This window comes from Rhopilema esculentum, chromosome 3 (genome assembly GCF_057945365.1).
Source record: "Rhopilema esculentum isolate cy_ngs chromosome 3, ASM5794536v1, whole genome shotgun sequence".
Taxonomy (NCBI): Eukaryota; Metazoa; Cnidaria; class Scyphozoa; order Rhizostomeae; family Rhizostomatidae; genus Rhopilema; species Rhopilema esculentum.
In genome coordinates this window covers 4,961,610-4,984,770 of record NC_142817.1, presented here as the reverse complement: position 1 = coordinate 4,984,770, position 23,161 = coordinate 4,961,610, and the positions used below count along the sequence as shown (strand labels likewise).

The window sequence follows — 23,161 nt, the reverse complement described above, 5'->3', positions numbered from 1 at the left end:
AAATTTTACATATGCATACTTTACGAAACGGGATTAAAGGCAACCCAAAAATCATTACACAATATTTAGAAACAATTCTAAGATATCTGCTTCAAATCCGCTACAAACCAAAAATACCAAAATTATCAAAGTAAATATCGTCTGGCTGGAATAAAATTAAATCCTAGACCAGTGGATGTCCCTATTTTGTCATGTTCCAGTTGCTAGTGTGCTGGGGGCCTAAATAAGACAATTGGTGTTTACGTATACCGTAAAAGCCCTATTAAACCCCTTATCAAGCAAAAACGTTAAATAAGCCCCCCTCTCTATTAAGCCCCCCTCTTTAGCCTTTGATGTCAAACATAGAAAACATGCGTATTTAGTGGGTCTCTTGACGGGTGTGTTGATGATAAGATCGTAAGCATTATATAGGGCCTATGTAAAAACTTGTGCGACTTAGTAGTCAGTCGAAATTTGTTTTGAAGATGTCTGAGGGTTATCAACTTATCCTGGTGATGTTGATAAAGATGAGGACCTTATAATTAGTCGATTAAACTTTCGAAGCTGCTAGCAAAGTTTTTTGCGAACATTTGTATCACAATTTCATAACAAAAAATGGCCTCTTTTTGGTCTTTTTGCTTCAAATTTTTAAGAAGCCCCCTCTCTCTAATAAGCCCCCTCTAGGACTGAAGAAGATAAATAAGCCCCCGGGGGCTTAATAGAGCTTTTACAGTATTAAATTTTTTGGTCTGGGCTAAAAGGCCAATGCTAAACGTCGATTGGTGGATAATTCTGTATTTCCTGCCTATGATGATTTCTCCAATCCCATCCTTTCTAATTTTGGTTGGTTTTTTCAGTTTCCCATTTGCGCTTACGCTACGATTGTAGAATTTTGGTACATTACGACTTATCTATTGTTGCAAACTGTCCATGTAAAAGAAAGGTTTGTAATTGTAGTGCAATCGAATTTAGATTAAAGTTTTTAATTATTTTTATCATCATCTTATTACAACTATCGTAATTGTTTTTCTTATCACCTTTGAACCGCTTAAAGAAAACGCTTGAAGGATCTGGTGTTACGGTCACGTGGACCAGCACGTGAAACAAGTTCGACCTTCGTACCGTAACACTGGCCCAGTCTCCAAAATGGTTGCCCATTAAGTTAAGTAGAATACGGCAAGTGATTCAGGCACCGCGCAGCCATTAGGCTAGCAGGGGCTATAGCCCACCCATATTTTTGCAAAAATAGGCTAGAAAAGTTTTTGAAGGTTTACTCTAACGCAGCTTTGGATAGTTTTCTCCTATGTAGTAGCAGTTCTCATTGACTGGGAACCATTTTTGTTCTTTTTCTAGTTGTTTCATCTTGTTTAATGATATGATGTAATCTCTAACTTGGTTAGCTTGGTTTTTTATTACCCTCGAGCTAAGTCTATCTATTTTTAAAGTTATTGATATCTTCTCTGAACCAGACTGTTTTAAAAGTTCAATAGAAATAAGCCAGGATTTTCTAAAAAAGGGGTTTTCCGGCGTTCAAGAGGCTGGGCCTCAAAAAATTTTCGGTCACACCTATTTAGCCCCTGCACTTTAAGTGTGGTGCGCGGTCACTGAAGTGATTCAATAAAAATGTACAATTGCTCTAAAGAATAGCTAAAGAGAAACGTGACAAAGAGACATTTTGTATTTCAAGATATGCGGGATTACTCTAAACGTTTAATTCAAAGTATATAACATGAAACAACGTGTATACTGTTGCAGGAGTAGAATATGATAAAGGTATTTGCAGTCTAACAAAATCTAGCGACAAGATAAAAATCTTCTCCATTCTTTAGATAGGAGGCAACAGCAAATGTTATCTTGAACTGTAATTAGGTAACCGTGTATTTTGGGGAAGAAATAAATTCTGGTATTCTTGTTTTACGGTACTTATGTCTGTATTCATTGACCAAAAGGTATATAGTTCAATCATTTGGACTTACTTTGGTCCAAAAGCAGGTCAGCCGAGAGCTTTTTTGAAGCCTGGGACAAAAAGAAAGATAGGCATGTGATGGCGTCATCAAAACAGTGATTGTTATTGTTGTTGCTATTGTCAGAATCTTCGTTATTATTTCTTGGGGTCCATCTCAGCTCGCGGCCTTGAGCAATCTGCCCCTTCCCTCCTTCCCTTCTTGGTAGACCAAGAGTAATCTCATTTTGTAAATAAAGAAAAGGCCATGGTAGTAACTGCTCAACGGATTCTAATGGAATGCTTGCGACGAAAAGTCCATGACATGTAAATAAGAAACACCACGAGGCACCAAGAACAAACAACAACAAACACAAGAAATTCCCCTTGTTTCAGGAAGTGAAAAGGGATATCCCCGACTTTGACAAAATTTCTCTTCTCTTAGATAACAATGGCAGACAAGCAAGAGCAAGTTGGAGTTGAAGATAAGGTATGACAGCAATTATAAACAGTTTTTATATAAAGATGCTAACGAGAAATAAAAAAAAGCGGTCTAGTACACAGTGCTTCAGAGCACACCGTTTAAAGGATTTGGGTAACAGAAATGCGCTGTTCAACTCAGTGTAAATTAAGTTATTCGATTCGAATCAACTTATTCGATGAATCTGCGGTTTAGTATAGTAGTATGAAAGAGCGAACCCGCAAAAAGCAGAAAAGACAATCCTTTTTATCACAAGTGGGCGCTGTTCTTGACTGCTGTAGCCCCCCTCCCTATTCTTTTGAAACAATATTTAAGAAAATATTTTGAAAGTGGGCTCTAATGCAGCTTTGGAAAGCTTCCTCGAACGGATCCTAAGCAATCCTGAGTAGTAACAGTTGTTCTTGACTGAAAATCCTTTCAATTTTTTGTTCATTTTTTGGTGTTTTCACATGTTTTATTTCCTAACTTGATTAGCTTAGTGTTTAATCATCCTCGTGCCAACTTTGTCTATAGTTATAATAATCTTTATAGCAATTGATATCTTCTTGCGTCGTTCTTTAGGACGTGACCGCAAAACATTTCGACTGGCGCGTGGTACTCGACTGGCGCGTGGTACTCGACTGGCGCGTAGTACCCGCTTAAAGCTCTAAGGCATTTTACTTCACATAGAGAACTATTAGCAGTTTTGATGTTTGATCTTGTTGTATATCAAGCAATTATTGTGTGGTTGGGAAACCCCAGACCATCATTACATTTGTTAACAACCACTTCCATTTACTTTCGTAAGGCTTTCATTTTTCAACTTTTCATCTTTCATTTTTCCCAGCATTTCAGAAAGCCGAAGATTTCAAATTGAAATGAAAGCTAATGGTTATCAATAATATTAAAACAGCATTTTATACATAGGAAAATAAAGCGGAATTTGTGCAAAGAATCAGCTCATGTGATTTCTTGGAACTCAAAAGTCAATCGTCTGGCGTTTCCATCTCGTACTTCCTGTTCCAAATCAAAGTTGTTCGCAGTTTATTGCTATTATGAATTCTACAATGTAGTACCAAAAGTTCCCCAATATTTCCCTAATTTTAACAGTTTATTTTAGTGTCTCAAAAATAGCACAAATGCAAGGAAAACAGTCAAAATTAGAATTTGCTATACAATGTGGCTAGAAAACTGTGGCTACAATGATATGAACTAATTTGATTATTGTCAATAAACGAACGACAAGTACATCCATGTAAATCGTCTCGGCGAGGTATCTTTCGAAAAACCGAACTTGAACAACGTACATTGCTTGGCTAAGTGAAACTTACTATACAATCAAAAAGACAGAATTTGGAATGATTATATGATCAATTTATTTGCCGATTTTGTACCGACATTGCCAGCGAGTAAAAGCATATACCATAAAAGCTCTTTTAACCTGAGGGCTTATTTATTTTTTCAGTCCTAGAGGGGGGCTTAAAAGAGAGGGGGCTTATAAGTGAGGGGGGCTTATTAATAATTCAATGTAAAATATGTTATAAAAAAGCCCTTTTTGGTAAGAGAATATCACACAAATGTTCTCAAAAATTTTACTAGCAGCTTCAAAAATTTCTTAAAATCAATCAAGTATAATGCTCTCATCCTCCTCAGAGTCACCAGGATTCATTGATATCCCCTGGGACATCTTCTAAACAAATTTTGATATGCTTCTAATGTTCACGCAGTAAATGTTAACGTGGGCCTTATTTAAAATAAATTTAAATGCACACAATCTTATTGTCATCCAGCCCGTCAAGAGACCCAATCAATGCGTATGTTTTCTTTGTTGGACATCAAGGCACAAGAGAGGTCTAGAAAGAGAGGGGGACTTATTCTAAACTTTTTCTTGGTAAGGGGGGGGGAGGGCTTAAAAGAGAAGGGGGCTAATAGAGCTTTAACGGTATGTAGCAAGTATTTGAAAAGTGAAAGAATTACATGTGAGCAAAAAGGGGCACCTCCAGGCTCCAAATAAGCAATTAACCTCTGTTTCAGAAAGGTTAGGGACACGTGCCCCCTGTGCCCTAGCTCCTACGTCTATTAGTTAAACGGATACATTTCGATCTAAACATATGTATAGCACATTAATAATGTGACATGTACAGCAAATGAATTAAACCGGGTTTCGATTGTTTGCAACAGTGGCGGGGTGGCTATGTTTTCCCTTGGGTGGCAAAGTCGATTTTTGCGCCCTATCTATATATCGCGGTTACATGAAAGCACGTGTTTCTAGAAGGGTAATCAATTTTTGCAACTTGAATTCAACTTGTTTACCTGGCTTCATGTTTAGCATGCCAACTAACGAAGATTTACGTATGCCAAAAATGTTTTCTATAAGTTTGCACTCGGAACGCCAAAAAAACCTAAGTGTACGCCGAAGATCTTCGGGCCAAGTACATGGAATGCACCCTCGCACGTTTTATTATATTGTTCATAGCAAGTTACAGTGAAGTGTTCTACCCATGTACGATCAATTTTGATGTTTCTACTTGCCAAATATTACAAGCAAACAATTTTGGCGCCCCCTTATCTCCATTTGCGCCAATGTTCAGGGGGGCCATGGCCCCCCAGCCCCCCTGCCACCACGCCACTGAAACCTGGAACTTTATTTGCCGTCAAATCCCCGCGGAACAAGTTTTCAAAATACATACACAAACAATATGAAAAATTGCATCCGGCCTAAAAGAACAGTTAGCATTTGATGCGCACTGGAAGCGAATACATAGAGACTCTATGCTTGGCGCAATACGCTTGTTTGCTCTGTTTGCGGAATGATTCTTTCAAAGCCGGTTCACTGGTTACTACAGTACAGTTGCGGCTTAAGTAGATTTGTAAATCGTTCCTAGTAATCGTATCATCGTTTCGGTGTCGAACGTGCGTAACGAAGACTGGCCCCTCCCCTCTCTAAATGTCATTTGTGCTTTCAAAATGGGCAGAAAAAAGAATACAAAGATGATAAGCTCCTGCGCAGCGCATCGAGCACAGCTTTTTATGTATACTTCTTTATTTTCAGGTCATTGCAGCGGAAGCCGTAGAAGAAATGACAATATCTGATCAACTGGAAGTATGCTTTGACAATAAAGTGTACTTCAAAAAAGGAGATGAGAAGAACATGAAAAATCGAATTCTTGTAGAGCAGTTTTATCGATATTTCATGATTTCTACAATGCAATGGTACCCGCACACCGAGGAATGGGCAAATAGCAAGATAAGAAAGGCTGTTTTCAGAGTTGGTCAAATTCTTGCTCTGTGCTTGATTCTGTGTTCTTTTTTCTTCGATATAGGCTACTTTGGCAAAATTTCCACTCCAATAAGCGTGGATTGGGAATACAAAATAACAAGAATCAGAAACGTGCTATGGGAGTTACGATGGTTTTTTGGAAATTTAATCGGACTGTGGTACTTCAATACGCGCCATTTTGAATGGCTTTTGGCAAATACTCGTCTACCAGAGCATATCTGGGCAAAGTTTCGAAAGGAGGCTATAATCTTCTTTGTTGCCTTAGTGATCCTTATTATCATGATTCCTGTTGGAGTAAATGTGCTGGTCATCAACGATCTTATGAAAACAGGGGAGACTTGGCGGCAGCAAGTCATTCATATCTGTGGGTTCTTTTTCTGCAGGTATAGCTCCCTGCCAGTGTTTTTGGTATTGATTGCAGTACTCCGTCTGTTATATTCCGACGTATTAGTTGTTGGTGCGAGGATCAAGGAAGGATTACTGAACGGGGCAGGGGCGGATCCAGACTGACTTACCCGACTCACGGAAGTCAGTCAACAATTTTCAATCTGTAGAAACGAAATGAAAAAAATTAGCTCTCAAAAACATTTTTCTCAAGTCCCACAACAGCACAAAGATTTTCTTTAATTTGTCATATTCTCTATAGCGCCTGTTCAAAATCATCAGATCTGTCAACTGTAGGTTCGAAAATTTTCTATAAAACTGTTCGACGAAATGATCTATCAATAAATTCTCCCATGGAAATTCACAGCTCAATGTATAAATCATTAGAACAAAGATGTTAGGGTTAAAACTCGCAATATCATTGGTAAGTCAGTCGAATAAATTAGGAATCTGCGCGGTCATCTTTTAACAAAGCTTTTCTGCACCATGCTAAAACGCTATTGTTCTCGTAAGTCAGTAGAGGCGATGTATGATCAATAAGGCAAATAATTTTTACAAGGGTCAGTATGAGAAATATTTTGGGGTCCAGGCGATGTATGGATTTTAAGACTGACTTCCACTGACTTACCACTAAGATTGCAGCTAAGACAATACCCTCCTGCACAGCAATTTTACAAAGGATATCGAGTAGAGGGTCTGATAAACCAGGTTCCGGATGCAGTATGGATATTTTGAAGTCAATCAAGTCACTTATTGGCTCGAATTATAAAAAGATCCTGAAAAAATATCAAGGCCACTGAAAGGCAAAGATCGATTCTTGTTTTTACTGTTGTTGGCCTAAATAAAAAGGACAAGCAATTCAACATTTAATCCCCTGAAAATGGCCGGATCTAGCAGGAGAAAAATTAATTTTGCCGGAAGGTACGGTCTTACTTTCAAAGTAGCGATATTTATCAAGTAATGCTGGTAAAATTTAGAGAGATAGGTAGAATTTTATTTGCCATCGGAATGCTTGTGGCGGGAAATTTAAGTGTGGACAGCAGCAACAACAAAAGGAACGATTACTGTAAATTCCATTTCCAAACACGTATTACTGAATTGATCGGAAAAATTGGGAAAAGATCTTGCTAGGTTTGCTGCCTAACTGACTGCTTAAAACACTATCCTAGGCTTGAGACTTCTCTATCAAGTTAATTCCTTTGGGGGGGTTGGTGCTTTTTGACACAAGTTGGAAGGTTGTTGGGTAAGGTTTAAAATGAATCAAGAACAAAATATTTTGTAGAAAAGCTCGTTTACAGGTTTTGAGCTATACCTCAAAAGCCATTTTGTTATTTGTTATTTGTTATTTTTAACTTTTAAGAAATATCTGAATGGTCAAAATATTTTTAGGTTTCTATCCTTTTCTTTATCAAGGCTCAAACAACATTAAAGATTTATTCAATTGACGGGAAATATTTAATCAATAAACTGCAATCCTCAACTCTATATGCATAAGTCTACATTTACTCATCATCTCAAAAGCTATTCCTGCCAGAAAACTGTGTAGTCATAACTTTACTCTAGACAAGATAGCAAACACTTATGGAAGTCTGCAACTCATATCTTTAGTGCCACAACTTAAATAAGATACGTCATGATATAAGGGGCTACAGCAGCCCCAGGCTTCAGCATGCCTATGTAGAATGTAAAATATAAATTTTTGGTTAGGTTCAGGGAAAATGAAAACTGCCTGTACAATGATTCTCTGTCATTAGAAGAGATGTGTCATCTACTGAGAGCATTAATATCTGCTGAATTTTATCTTCACTCTGAGTTTTATGCCTTCCACTCCCATCTTTCTTGCAGCATTTCTTGCCTTGCTTATGAGAGATCTTTTGCTCTGTTGGAAACTTTCATTTCTCATTCAGTTTCTAATGAAGCTAGTGATATACTTACAGGTTCTTTCAAAAATGGTGCATTGGTTGTGTTGAACATGGTTAATCAAAAATTGTCAGGTTAGGAAGAGGAGCCCAATCTATGTGTATCATAGAGTTATTAAATGTTCATGGTTTGCTTTTATTCAGAAACTGGGGTTTAAAAAGGCATGTTATAAATCTAAGCAGTGCAAAAATTAATCTAAGCAAAGCAATCAAAATATTGAACCTATAGTCTAAGGCAGGTGGTTGTGACCTTAACCCATCATTCAATGCAAACCATATTGTTCCTCTTCCTGGCAAAAAAGTTGTTTGCAACAACCTTTAACATGTTTTCAAGAAAGAACCAAAATGAAAAAAGGAAGCAACCAGAAAAGCAAGCCAAGTTTCCTCTATTAAAAATGTTTCCATTAAAATGACTTTAGAATCAGTGGAGAAAACAAATCTGATGAGCCAAATGCTTTATCAAATCTAAATCTTCCAGTTCTGATGGTCAATTTGACAAACATTGGAACTTTTAGCTAAAAGCTACCGGCATGACAGATATGCAGAATTATGAAATCATGCAAAATATCTGGAAGCCAGATACAAAACTTTATCATAAAAAAATCATTGAAAAAGTAAGGAAATTTGTATACTCTTGGCTCATTTATTATTTTTTGTGTAATGAGCCAAAAATTGATGCTGAATAAGACTTTTAACAGATATTTAGCTTTCCCATAATCATATACAAAGTGCATAAATCACCACGTGTATTAAGTGGAAAAGAAACTAGATATGCTTTTGCATAAATTTGAATACTGCTGTTCAAAGGAAACAACAATTTAATTGCACACTTAGAGCAACTAGATGACACTGTTTGTCTACTTTGTGCTCTGTTTGGAAGAAAACTGGTCAGAATGCATTTTGAAAGTCTTTTGAAGAAAGTCTTTTGCAAGAATTGGAATTGATTAATACCAAAATGGATCAAAGATTCATGAATGAAACAACACTTACACAGGTTTAGCAATAAGCAGGTTTAATTATGCCATTGAAAAAATATATACATGCAAAGGTCAAAGGATTCCTTCCTTGCAAAGTGTGTTATTTTATCTGTAAGACTTAATTTGTATACCAAGTACCTACAAATTCATGGTTAAGGTTTTGCTTTACGAGACGGTTAAATCTTTGATTCAAACATTCTTATATACTCATGCCATTTTGATATGCATTTTACAAAAAGACCTTTTTGTGACCACACCCTTTGACCCCGCCCATTAATGCTTTTTTTCTTCTTTGTAAGTCAGTCAGATTTAACTCTGGATCCGCCCCTGGAACGGGGACAAAGACGAATGGGGACAGGTAGCTGAAGAGGAAGTCAGAAAAAGTCTTGGGTCTATACTGCACTTAAAGAAATTGATATCATGCACGGAAAACAAAATAAAGTATTTTATACTTTTCCACCTCATCTTACTACTTTTCACTGCGTTTTTTGGTGTGCTCAGCTGCCTTGAGAGATTGCACATTCACGTACACACAGCAAAAGTAGCTAACAGAACTCTTGAAACCATTGATTGGGGGCAAATGCTGATAATCAATCAAGAGCGCGACATAACAAAATCTGATGAAAAGATAGACAAAGCTATGACCCTAATTGCCGATATTTCACAAAAACATAAAAGCCGGCTGGAGAAAGATGTTACAATGAAACAAATGCTGAATGTGATGAATGAGACCCTGGCGAGTGTGTCGGAATCGTCCAAAGCAAATAAAAAATTGGCTCTGGTACATACAGGAGCAGGAGCTACAAACCAAGTCATGAAAACAGTGTTTGAAGAGCAACTAAACATTACAAGAGTCTATTTGGAGATCGGAATGGATGCTGTTGAATCAGCTCTTCTTTATGGTATTCCTCTATTCCTCTTAATAAGAATAGACAATGCAGTAGGCTTTGTTTTGGACATGTTGATAAATCTTCAGGGAGAGAGGGGAAACAACGGTTTCGTGATGTCTCCGTGTGTTTGGGAAGTTATCAACTTTATGAAAACACTCAAAGGCATACGAATATTTGGTTTTCAGTCATCCTTGTTCAGAACACTGATTTTAACATTTGCAGGTCCTATATTGTTATCCTTCGTTCATTCTCTGTTTGCGGAAGCAAAAATACCAAAGTAATCATCCATTGCAACGAAACTTCCATTAACTTGGTAGGTAAAATAAGGCATAATTCACACCAACAAGATGACGTCGTGTACTCCTTAAGAGATGATACGACCGATCGATTCGATTTCACAATTGCATGAACCGACAACTCTTGAAGCAAGAGCACAAACGATGCGTAGAATAAGTATGATCAACCGCTAGAAATGACTTCAACATTATCGTTAGAAATTTGTAATCAGTTGTACAAAATCTCGCTAGAATTCATCGTGCAAAGTGATAAAGTGATGGATTGAGTCGATTGAAGAAGTGATTATGATAATCAACACTATGCAGAAATTTTACTGGTTACTATACATTGATTATTTTACGATTAGGAGAATTTTGATTATAGTTACATTATATATATTAGTTAAAAATGGCTTTGAAAAATGCAAACATTTTATAACATATTGAATATTTCGATCCACAATTGGGTATATATTTTCAATCATGTTCGTTCGGACCCTTTTTCTGACGTTTTATGCACTGAGGAGTGTCAGACGAAAAAGCTTTTAGGCAATGTGTTATAAAATGTTTGCTTTTTTCAAAGCCATTTTCAAGTTCTGTACCGCCAAAAAACTGTTCATATACTACTATGACGTTTATTCGTTATTATGATTCGGTATTCGACTATGACGTTACTATGACGATTATGATTACCTTTTGTGATTACTACGCTGATTGTAATGATGATTATGATAATTATCACCGAGTGGTTATCTTTCACGCTGGTATCTACGATGATAAACATTCTTAATGTTTAGGAACACACTTTTCGTTTTTCTCTGTAATACATCATAATTATTATCTTGAAAACGCGATAACAACGATATACTACTTAAAAGCGTGCCTTTTCATTTAATTCCATTTCAAATGTTGAAGGAGGGTAGCCCTTCAAGTTTGTGTGATATCTGAACCTGAAAAAACACGAGGTGCTCCTTTCTTTGGTTAAATATGAGGATATAAAACGAGGATACTGTTTATAAAATGACAAACAGCAATCATATAACAAAATTGGTTTTGGCTTTAACATCGTGCCGATGTTAACTAACCATGCTTTAAGATAAGGATAGTACAAAAAATCACTCAAATGTCTTTAAAAGTTATTCATCATGAAGAGAACGAGAAACATAAACATTTGTACAAATTCACTGCATCTTAGACGATTCTTTAAAAGAATCAAGTCTTGCAGGCATAATTACCCTCAGCCAGTTCAAAATTTAGAATCCTCACACAAAAGAACCCGTATGGAGGTTTGTGAGGAATGTTCCTACAGGGGACTCCCTAAGTCCTGGTTTTCAATCTGGTCAACTTTAACAACTTTCACAGCACTATGATCTCCGCCTAATACCTCTATAGACTCACCAAACTCTTGCCTTGCTTCTGTCTCAACCTCAACAGCAGAGTTTCCAAGCGTCGAATCACTGAGGCTAACCATTCTGTTGTTCATTGCTACAAGAAAAATATCTATGCAGTATTACATGATAAATATAGTGCACAGTTTATACAAACAATTCTCTAATTTTTCTACTGTATATCTGAACTGAAATTAGAAAAAAAGACATTATAAGACAAAAGTACTTCTCAACAGCAATCATAGGTTTAGTACAATATACAGCAAAACTTAAGCGTTGACTTATCAATTAAAAAAAGCTCCTTTCAACATGCTATAGCTTTACATTTTCGTTTCACCGTATGCACATAATTCCGCCGAATGCACCGCACAAATCAATCTATATGAGGTTATGTATTGCGCGGGGCAAAATTGCATGACCCTTATTGCAATAAAAGCAGCGATATAAAAATATAATACTTAAATTTTTACTCTAAGCTTCGTAACAAGCGTCCGGAATTGTGTCAGTGAATTTGTGCCTAGTTTTACGTCCATGTTTCACAAATAAACTGCACTATCTTCTTCGGTTATAACTTAAGCACTATCCAAGAAAGTACATTCTTCCCATTGTTGAAAAGGTCGTAATAGTAACATCAACATTAAACAATTGCTCATCACGAGAAACAAAATTAGATAGATAGATAGATAGATAGATAGATAGATAGATAGATAGATAGATAGATAGATAGATAGATAGATAGATAGATAGATAGATAGATAGATAGATAGATAGATAGATAGATAGATAGATAGATAGATAGATAGATAGATAGATAGATAGATAGATAGATAGATAGATAGATAGATAGATAGATAGATAGAGAGGCTGTTTTGAAGTTAATTCTTCGTTGAATGGGAAGCCACTTCAGTTTCTTAAACAGTGGACCTGAATGTTCACGGTCTGGAAGATCACATATCAACCTAGCTGCTCTTTTTTGAAGCTTCAACAGCGAGGATATCTCCGTAGAAGACCCCCAAACCACACTGCCGTAATCAAAATAGACTTGTATGAAGTTTTGATAGAACAATTTTCTTGTATCAAATGGCAGGTGTTTGGACGAGAATTTGAGCTGTTTGGACGAAAGAGGATAAGAGCTACAAAAACATGATTACCTTGGATGTTAGCAGAAGCAAGATCCTCTTGCGTCATATCTCTAGCTGGTATTGGTATACTCAAATCGGTTTGCACCAATGCTTGAGCCAATTCTACACCACGTGGGCTGTCGACAACGCCTTGATTATCTGTAGCTGCGCTTACATTTTGAACAATGAAACCTGCCTGCGTGGAGGTTTGGTCAGCAGACGATGTGATCACTGCAGGCGTCATGTTCACGGGTATAATGAAATGGTCCGTCAGATTCGAACCGATACCACTGGAGCTAACTGGTATAACCAACTGATGCGGTGAAAGTGAGGCTAATTGGAGCTGTAGTTGATACCCGTGCAACGAGGCTAAATCGATTGTTGAAGTGCTGATCAACGGCTGGCTGCTTGCCAAAGAATCTGAAACAGGACCAGAATAAGTATAATAATCATAACAATAATCATTGTTGCCGTCTAGGGTTATATATCATGGTTCTTATAACTGGCCTACCTTCCAAAGATCTTTCTTGCACCAAGCATAACAGCTTCCAGTAGCATCCGTGCCATCACTTTGTAATAGCTCTACCAGCATAAGTTTTTCTTAAAAAAAATCCCTAAAGCGTAAACAAAATCTAAAGGATGTTCCCGAATGGTCTGCAAAATAGAAAGAAATATCTAGCAATTTTAAGAACGTGCCTTTGAAACATTTTCTTTGGGATAAAGCCCCCAACACTCCAACTGCTCCATCAGATTATTCTTTTAACCCAGGCAGGGGATGCGCCAAAAATCTATTGCATGATCGACTCTCTCGCGCGGAAATCAAGGAAAACGAACTGGTCTTACAAAAGGACAGCAAAATAAAGGCGCGTTCTCAGATAAAAAATATACCTTGCAAATCAGCGTGAGATGTGTTTGTAGCTATCCCTGGTAATGTCACATGACTAGTGAAGCGATCATTGCCGTGCAAAGATACGGGATTGGCCCCAACTGTAAATGTAGATGCAAGGGCGACGGTTTGCCGGTCGATCTTGATTTTAAGTGCATCTAAATAGGTTGTGTGTAAATAGTCCAAAATACCTGCCAAGCAATAAACTACAATAAACTAGAGACTAGCTAAATAAGTTCAAGAAGGCATTGTCTTGTTAAACTAGTTTTTGAAACACTAAGATGCATAAAACACATCGTGTCTGTACAGCAGCAAAGGAGATATAAAACCTAACAAAATTAGCCATCTTGAAAATACTCTGGCATATGAAGTCTAAGCATTGAGTAAGGTCTAAGTAAAACAAGGAGCTTCTTAACAAAGAAAATCAAGCTGGGACCATTACATCACTGACGTCGAGCCTTGCAAGTGAAAGTCTAAGCTAACTACTCACCCCTGAAGTCTAACTTTTTGTAGTCCGGAACTCGTTTTTTTAACGCCCACCACTTTCCTCTGAGCCACTGAGGTGATCGAGCACTTGAAAGAAAAGAATAAAGTTTTGTTTCATAGGAAGAGTAAGAAATAATGATATGTAAGTAATAATAGCTGCAATTTTGAAACTACGCACTTTGTTCCAGACGCGAGGGTGAAGGTCTTCAAAAATTCTAAGTGACTCTAATACTACGGAAGCTACACTGTAGGCAGTGATATATTCCGAATATTCAGTCAATGTCATGACAAGGCAAAAATCTTATTTAGAATTTGGATCTGATTTTGGCAAGAATTGAAAAAAAGGAGGAAAGTGACAAAATATTAAGTTTACAGTTTTGCCAGAGGCCACCGAGAAAAAAACAAACAGCATATGTTAATCTGTTCTTTTGTGAGACATGGGAACTGTTACAGGAATACATGCCAGAAATTTAGGTCCTGCTTTAAGTTGTCAGGCAAGTATCTTTATACTACTTGCCATCAGCCATATCCATTCATGTAGGCCTAATACTGGGCATGGGAGGGAGCTTAGTGATTTGTTAAGAAACCCTCGAAGCTTTCTTATGTTCGTCTATTTTTAAAAAGGTGTTGTAACTAATTATTCTTTAAAACTAGACAAATACCTTGGCCATTGTTCTGACAGCTTTTGCCAGTTAATATCATTTTCATCTTTAACGTCGATTCTTGAAATCCTAAAAACATTTCCTCCGTCAAAGTTGAGCAAAGAATTCAACAACAATAAAACGAACAAATTTTTGTGAAACAAACTTGTAATTAATGCATGTAGATCCTGAAAAAATTGGGAAAATCGGCAACTTTTTATCCGTTACGATAACAGTAGTCTACAGATCAAAATATTTTGTGGACTGGACATGTGTCTTTTAAACTGAGCAAGTTATGCTCAAAGAATATCTTAAGCGAAAATGAAATCACTCTTGAAGCAGAAATGAGAACTCTTGCTTCAATCACAAATGCATAACAAATGCATCTTTCTGACTTTTCTGGGGTTTCTTCGAAATGAAAGAACATATTTTCAGGACCTAATTTCAGAATTCTAGTAAATCTACTTCAAATGAAATTTGATGATTTTTGCAGTAAAAAAAAATTTGCAAGGTTATCATTGAAAAATCAAAAATAAGATATCTCAGTAAAATAAAGATCTTTTGGGTGAATTCTTCGACGTCAAATCTTTCTACACTCGGTAATTGCCCCTTGCTTCAAATATGACCTGGCTCCCTTAATCAAAAAAACAAAATGCCCCGTTAGACAAACCTCTCAATCAGTTCAACCTCGTCGTTTTTAGTCCATTCTTTGCCCCCAACTTCTTTCCAGTTTAAATAATTTATCCTATAAGAGAAAGAAAAGAAATTCTTGAAAATTTTCAGCGGTGAAGTGAAAAGTAAAGGAGTGTTTAGAGGACAAAAATAAAGCAAAACGTAACTGTATTGAAAACATTATCGTACGGTGCAACAAATATTGTTCTGAGATATTGATCGAAAATTTGTTCCAGTTTGAAAGAGGCAGCTGGAGGCAAGTGCTTTTGCACTATCAACAGGCCAACTGCCATCAATTATACATTTTCAAGTATATATATTTTTTAAAAACTACTAAGGGATGGTTTAAAACTGCACGAATTCAAGCGGATGATGAGCTAAATTTCGTTAATTATAATATTTTTTGTTGCTAGGCTTTTTGGCCATCCTGGCCCTTAACCTGATTTCTGTTTCGTATGCTGTTCTTGAATCTGTGCATGTCAGTCCACAGTGGCGAGGGGCAACTGTGTTATTCACACGAGCCTCTGGAGAGCAGTAGCATTCAGAAGAGACCAAGAAAAAGGACACATTCCCATTTTGGATACTGACCAGAGCACGGAATTGTGGGTCTCGTATTTGCCAAACCACAAATATACCAATCGCTTTAAAAAGAAACTGCATTTGAAAATGCGAGAGCTATTGCAGGCCCGAACTCGACCGCCCCCTCTCCCCTCGCCCCCTCCTGTCCGCCACTGGTTTTATACATTATGTTCTGCCAAGTGGTTTCGTTTTGTGGAGAATATAATCTAAACATTTAAAATGAAACAATAACTTAACCCTACATACGAAGTATCTTTCTTCATCCGAGGCGCAAATAGATTTTAAATAAGTAACCAAAAATCATTGCATCTCCCCTCCATATAATCATATAATCATAACCATATAATGACCTACCATTTAGATCGGCACTGTTTTTCAGTCCGCGTGCCCAGTTTTTCCGCAATCGTTGACCATACCACTCCAGTTGTAACAGACTCGCCCTCCTTCGTGTTAGTCTGTTCTCGTACGCAGCGTGACAAAAACGACTCTTCTCTCAAAGTCCATTTACCTGAAAGGAGGTATTCAGAGACATGCAATATTGAATTTTGCTAAAATTTACTTGATCCTAACAGTGTACAGGGGATTAAGTTTAAGAAAGGTTTAGGTATGTGATATAGCAAGACCCTTTAGCTAGCCTATGAAATTTCTTATATAGTTAAAAGTTTTTAAAATTTCCCAAGGCTGGATAGAATTTTTTCTTGAAAAGGGTATTGTACTGTATGATTTACTATACAAATTACATTTTAAACCATTTATATGGCACTCATGATGATGAAATTCAGTCAGAGGGATTTGAAATTACAAATTGTAGCTATCATATTGATTTTCATGCTGAACTCAGTAAAAAAGACTCAAAAATATTAAAACATTTTTATGACTATATTTAAAACAGCTTAATGACACACTAGTTATTTTTAAATCCTTTAAAAAGAAGACGTTCTGGACCCACGCATAAGAAACTTTATACCACCCCTTAGCATTAAAAGCTTCTTATTCTCTGATCCGGGCAATTTTTATCTTCACATTTGGCAAAAATGGATCATAGAATTGGAATCTTCATGTTGAAATTAGTCTGTGCTGAAATTTTCAAGTTGTTTGCGCCGTCAGACAGCGAATTAACCCATTTTCAAGATTTGGCTTTTCCTATACATTTCAATGGAATTTGTTGTTGCGGTGAAATTTTTAGAAATATCTAAATATTCAAAACAAGGTAACTCGCGACCAGATGGTCCAAACAACACGAATTTTTCAGTATAAACTAATTTAAAGATGAAGATTTCAATTCTGAAGTCCATTTTTGTGAAGGATCCATAGATAGCAAGATAAAAAATCAATGACATCAACCCGGAACGGAGAATAAAGCAGAGCCTTTCAGAATATATTTGAGCCTAAAAGTTTTTTGAAAGTGGTTTCTTTTTTATAGGGTCTTATTGAATTTCTTTTAGCAACTTTTCGCCTAAATATTTTTTTAAATATCCTGACAAATTTCAGATCAAGTTCAATCAACCCCCCCCCCCCTCTCCTCCCCGGACCGAACGCTACTGGCCTTACCTGTTTTCTTATTCTTCCTGAGAAGCCGACAACGGTCTTTGACAGAAGCGGCACTTCGTCCCATATGGCTACCAATGGTTGCCCAGTCATTCCCATACTTGGCATGTAGGCCCTCTAGCTTTTGAACTTCCTCTTCTGAGTATTTGCCAATGAAATTTTTGTTGTCATATAGTCTAAGAGTCTTTCGGTAAACGGCGAACAAGGGTCGTGATATGCCTTGCGCTGAAAAAATGTTGATTTAATCAAAGCAGACGTAACACCAGCAATTCTCAGGCAAAAAATATTACCACATCGATAAGGGGCCTAACGTTTTCGCTATAAAGCTGGATCCCTAAATAACAAAACCCTTTACTGCTCTAGCGAAATAGGAATTCTCCCAAAGGAAAACTGAAATGATCCAATAAGGAGGCTGTACAGTCCTTCTCGTCTACTGGTGCAACATGAGGATCACACTGGGTCTGAAAAATCAGCAATAGAATTTAAATTACCGGTTTTTTTTTCAATATATTTTGGCCGTAATGCAGTCTCCGAGGGGGTTCACAAAGCTGGGTTGCATAGGTATTGTGAACATTTGAAGAAAAAAAAAACTATACCGGCCTTAAGTTATCCTGTCAGGTTTCCGATTTCCTTCCGTGATTTTTTTGCCAAGACAAAATTCACCGTTTGTATATGTAATGATGCACCACTCACCTATTGACTTATAGAACTCCTTGCGTTCATCTTTTGGAGTTCCAAAAATTATTTGACATGGATCACTGATACCTTGTGCCTGGGAAAACACTGAAGTTTGGTTAATAACATTTCGTAAACCCATAACGATACATAAGTACAAGTGGATTGAGCCACTTTTGAAGGAGTTATGTTTTTGCTTACGATTGTAGTTTTGGCGCCTGTTCCCACCCTGTATCTGTCTTCATAACAATCAATTGAACATTTAATTGATATAACCGTGTAATGCTACTTGAAATTAAGTATCAACATATTGAAGTAAGGCATTTTGGCTCGAAAGGCATTTTGATTTCAAAGAATTGGTGTTCATGAAACGAACAGTTTTGAAAATATTCAACTAACCTTATGGCGTCATATTTTACAGGGGTGTCATGTCTTAGTTTTAACCCCTCAATTGTATTGGTAATGAGTGAAAGTATATGGCGATATATGAGATTTACAGACTTACCTTGCAGTAATTTTGTATGTTTCCTTTCAAAACATCCACTTCTTCCTTACTCCACATTCCTTGTTTCCATTTGACACCTAGAGGAGAATAGAAACCATAAGTGATGCTTGTGGTGCTACAAATGAACTAATCAACAATTAAACTATAATTACACTTGTGGGGATGAAATACTCAATGGGTCTGTTTTACAACAAATTGCAGTCAATCTGCATAGGTTCTACCACCAATAACTTGTTATTCATTAATCAATTCTTCCACAATTATTCAATCAACTAAAAGTAATTTGGCAGTATCAACTGACAAACTTTTGCTAAATTTTTCCCATTTATTATCACCGATCTCCTCTTTCCTTCATTGTCCAATGCCAAAAAATCAAGCAAACCAACCAAGTGTGCCATTCTTCTTTTCACATTACTGTTGATCCGCATCTGGCATAAAATTCTGCTTATCTTTAGCCATTATCCAACGATAATACTCTTGAGGAGTGTCACAAACAAACAATCAGTATTATACAGACTTCTTTTTTGAATAAAATCAGCATGTTATACCTTTACCATGTAAAGAATGTTTGTCATCTTTTGATGTAAACCACTGCTGGTTGGCCTTGTTATTTTTTTCAACAGGGGATTTCTAGAAGAAAACTTGTCCATCTCAATTCAGAAAAATTAATGGTATGCTTCAGCAGCAGTTGTCTAAATTATAGGAAAAGCTAACACAGTAGATATCCAGAATAATAAATATTATGAAAAGAAAATGAAATTAAAAACCCAATGAATAAAATAAATCAAAACTGAATAGATAACCAGGATTGTAGAAAATAAGTACTGTCAGGATTTTATATCAAGGGTCTTTAATTTATCATAGAGATATTTAAGTTTTCAAACTACATATTAAATTGTATTAGGGGGTGGATGTTGCCTGTTGGTATTTATTCTAACAACATTGCTCAACAGTGATATATGATACAACATGTATCATACTTTACAGAATGACTGGAAAATATATAGACACCTAGACACCTAGAGTGCCACCATTATATCCTGGGATGCAATGTGGAAAAGTGAAAGGCTGTAGTGACTTCTGAAAGGGAGGGTCACAACAATTTCCCTGGAAAGAACCTTCAATAGCTTAAATTGTAATAGTACAAAGTTACAAATACCTCAACTGGTAATTCATTTGAAGTAACAGTTTCATATGGTACTGGCTGCTGTACAGCAGTCACTGTCTGCTGTTGAATAACTGTTTGAATACCAGCATTTGCAGGTGAAATTTGAACTGTGTACAAGCCTCCAATCTAAAGAAAAAAAGAACCATATCAAATATCTGTGACAAAACTACATATCCCGGCTCTTAGAAATACTCTTGGGTTTCTAAAGTCCCAAGTGAGCTTTTAAGGGAGATACACACTGCTCCAGGACTCCAGGAAGCATGGTCAAATGGAATGGGATTGATATATAATATAGAGAACAAAAAAGAAACAATGGCCAACAAACTTGAACATATAAAGCTCAATGTCAACAGAGTAAAGACCAGGAATAAAGGCCAATTAGAAGGCTTGCATATTTTGGGGGTTGCAAAAATAGGGGCCTGGTATAGAATAAACATCACTCACTTGTGAGATTGGCTGATCAATAATCATTGTTGCTCCTCCCACAAAACTCTGAGATTCATTTACATTCTGAACCAGGTCTTCAGCCTTTTGATTTTTCAGAGCTTTTCGCCTGTTTTTTGATGATTTTTTGCCATTTTCAGTTAGCTTTCTTTTTCCTGCAATGAATATGCAAGTGTGTTAAAACATATTATATTGATACATTCTTTATCAAGGTACAACATCAAGAATACAGCTGTTCTGTTTGTATCAAAATTGATTGTATATAACTTCTCATAATACATTCAAATATGTGTAAATAAAAAGCCACAGCCTCAAGATTTTTTAGAGATTTTTTCTTTAGAACTAAGCCAGGAAAACAAACAAAGCACAATGATGATTGACCTAATGTTATTTGGGAAAGAAAGGACAAGTTATTCCCTCTTATAGAAATATAATAAAGCACAGAGGGTATCAGATGATGGCCAGTAAAAAATGAATTGACAAAACCATTGAGTGACATAAACACCAATTTAATTATACAAGACTTATTTTTTTAGATATTTATAAAGGCATTCTACCATTTCACTAAACATATGGTGAACCTTACAGTACTTGAGAATTTTTTGCACATCTTCAAGAAACTTGGAAATTATGTGGTACTGAAAGAATTTGAATTGTGAGGTACTCTCTTGAAAGTTTCTAAAATTTTTGAGATGGCAGAAAATTGTAATAGTCCAGTACATTAACCTCCATGCAATTATGGGTAATGACAAGAGCTTAAAATAGCACAAATTTTCTGACTATCAAAGAGTGATGACATCATATTATTTCATTTTCTGCAACACACCAAATATGTAAAAAGTTTCTAAGAAGTTTAAAAGCCAATATTAGGGACTTTCAATTTCATGGCTATCCCGGTACTGTCTTACGTTTTCAAAAATTCTCAGAACAAAGGTTTTGTATATTATGGAATATATAACAGATTTACTACATTAGCAACATGGTACCCTGTCTGGCGACAGCCTCCCCAAATGTGTTGCCATGTACATCAAAACTGTATGATACATCACTGTTGCTGAGGTCTAAAGAAGCATGGCTCTTGACAACGTCTGCTTGCTTATCTCCATGAATGCTCTGGTCATATGTACCTATATAGCCCCCATCACTACTGATTTCAATGGGGGCATGTAAGCTCTTTCCACTGAGACATCCTTCCTTCAATGAGCCAGTATGTAGTTGGTCAGCACTCAAAAAGGTAATGACATTGTCTTGCAAGCTGTTTGTTTCTCGTTTATCGTCTAGAACGGTATCGTAATCATCAGGAATTCTGATTTCAGGTAAAGATCGTGTTCTAGGCAAAGTGTGAGTACGAGATTGACCCGAAGACATTAAAGGTTGTGCACTCTCCAGTTCCCATGATCTCGGTGCTAGGTCAGGCCTAATGTAAGTTGTAAAGGAGTCTGCGACATAATTTCTATCGCTAATAGAATCAGGCCTATGGGAGCCATGCCCACCCTTATCTAGGTCTTTTTCTCCGATTCCTCCATCTCCACTGTCAGCATCTAAGTTTCTTTGCTCTAAAGACCCTTCGTCTTCAATGCCTCTCCATGTTTTCCATGAGGTAAATGTATCCCCGATATAGTTCTTCCCAGAGATCGATTCGATATGTTGGTTGACTTCTTCCTCCTTTTCTAGGCTTTCATCACTCACATCCGCTTTGTCATTACTCCGATCAGAAAGACCTTTTTCCATTCGAAATTCGCTCCAATATTTTCCTCCGGGACTTTTGGCTCGAACTCTTAGCACGAGTTCCCGTACGTTCACCAGAAGAAGCAAAGATAACAAAGACAACGTGAATCAAAGCAAGGGCCTGGACTGAGCTACGTCATCAGAAACAGCTGAAAAATTTCTGGAGAAATGACGGGTTTTTATCTTCTGAAGTTTTTGTAGATGTGAACAGGGAAATGAATTGATTGATGGCTGGAGGGGGGGGGGGGATGTGCGAGAAATTAAGATGATTTTGCAAAATGCAAAAATACGCAGCTAACATCAAAAAGAGAACTATTTGAGCATAGTGAATTGAGCATTTATCTTTCGGCATTCAAACAACGGAGCAAATTCTTTTCGCAGGTCTCTGTTATATCTAAAAACATACTTCGTGGATATGGAAGCTGAATCTTTAAAGCAAACATTCATAAAAAATCCCATCACCTTTGAACACAAGATCTGGGCTAGAAAGGAAGACTCTTGCTTGCGTCGCTCTCGGGGGTGGGGTACCTTAATAGGTTTTGGGGTACCTTTTCCTGAAAAGTGCACTTTTTGAAATTAGTGCGGAATTATTGGTACCATTTGAAGAAACATGAGTAATTATGGGTACTGTGTTGGGAAAATATTGCAAAATTATTAGGAGGGAAATTTAGCAACAACAAAATGAATGTCCAGTTAGAAATGAAAGTATGGACTATGTGTAACATTGAGATTTTGGGGCGTAGGACATTAAAAAATTTTTTGAAGATTTTCCTGTGTTTTAGAAATTTTAGTTTGCCTTGCGGAATTATGGGTATAGTTTTCATCATGTTTGAAGAATTGTGGGTACAACTTTTGAACCAAAATAGCACGTCACTACCCAAAACTACAATCCAGGACAAAAATGGTTGAGACTTTTCAAGAAAACCTTATACTTTCACTTTTCTTTAAAAAATAACTTCCCCCCTCCCCCAATTCAATGTTGAATGCATGATTTTGAAGGAGAGATGATGGAGAGAACTACAAATTCAACATTGAGTCGGGGAAAAAGGAGGATTCGAATTTACAGAGGCAAGGTAAAGTAGAAAACTACAAAAATTGCATTTTGTCTCAATATTTTTGTCCGGGATTGTAGGCTTTGTTACTCCCCACCCCCCGAGGCGTCGCTGCAAGATTCAGCACTCTTTTTTAATAAGAATACTATTAAATTTTTCCAG

At 36.8% G+C, this 23,161-nt stretch overlaps 3 protein-coding genes across 5 annotated transcripts; 2 read left to right on the top strand and 1 right to left on the bottom strand.

Moving 5' to 3' along the window:
- Positions 1-2,255: 2,255 nt before the first annotated feature.
- LOC135692447 (uncharacterized) lies at positions 2,256-6,186 on the top strand. The gene is made up of 2 exons (XM_065210570.2): positions 2,256-2,411; positions 5,434-6,186. The coding sequence occupies exons 1-2, from the start codon at positions 2,373-2,375 to the stop codon at positions 6,169-6,171; spliced, it is 777 nt and encodes a 258-aa protein (XP_065066642.2). The 5' UTR covers positions 2,256-2,372; the 3' UTR covers positions 6,172-6,186.
- A 3,068-nt stretch (positions 6,187-9,254) lies between these two features.
- LOC148960504 (uncharacterized) lies at positions 9,255-10,914 on the top strand (the record flags this gene model as incomplete). The annotated part of the gene is made up of 1 exon (XM_089110841.1): positions 9,255-10,914. A coding segment is annotated over one exon (858 nt), but the record flags the coding sequence as incomplete, so codon positions are not given.
- Positions 10,915-11,230: 316 nt separating this feature from the next.
- On the bottom strand, positions 11,231-22,096 carry LOC135692441 (uncharacterized). Of its 3 annotated transcripts, none has more exons than XM_065210561.2 (14): positions 21,206-22,089; positions 20,220-20,374; positions 19,767-19,901; positions 19,162-19,237; positions 18,608-18,684; positions 18,121-18,199; positions 17,431-17,652; positions 16,234-16,387; positions 15,299-15,373; positions 14,650-14,718; positions 13,992-14,074; positions 13,504-13,692; positions 12,646-13,035; positions 11,231-11,591 (listed from the first exon to the last, which is right to left on the bottom strand). In XM_065210561.2, the coding sequence occupies exons 1-14, from the start codon at positions 21,948-21,950 to the stop codon at positions 11,410-11,412; spliced, it is 2,631 nt and encodes an 876-aa protein (XP_065066633.2). In that variant the 5' UTR covers positions 21,951-22,089; the 3' UTR covers positions 11,231-11,409. The 3 variants fall into 3 exon arrangements, with proteins under 3 accessions (XP_065066633.2, XP_065066632.2, XP_065066634.2); XM_065210560.2 differs by having other exon boundaries at positions 19,156-19,237; positions 21,206-22,087; XM_065210562.2 differs by lacking the exon at positions 13,504-13,692 and having other exon boundaries at positions 19,156-19,237; positions 21,206-22,096.
- Positions 22,097-23,161: the final 1,065 nt, after the last annotated feature.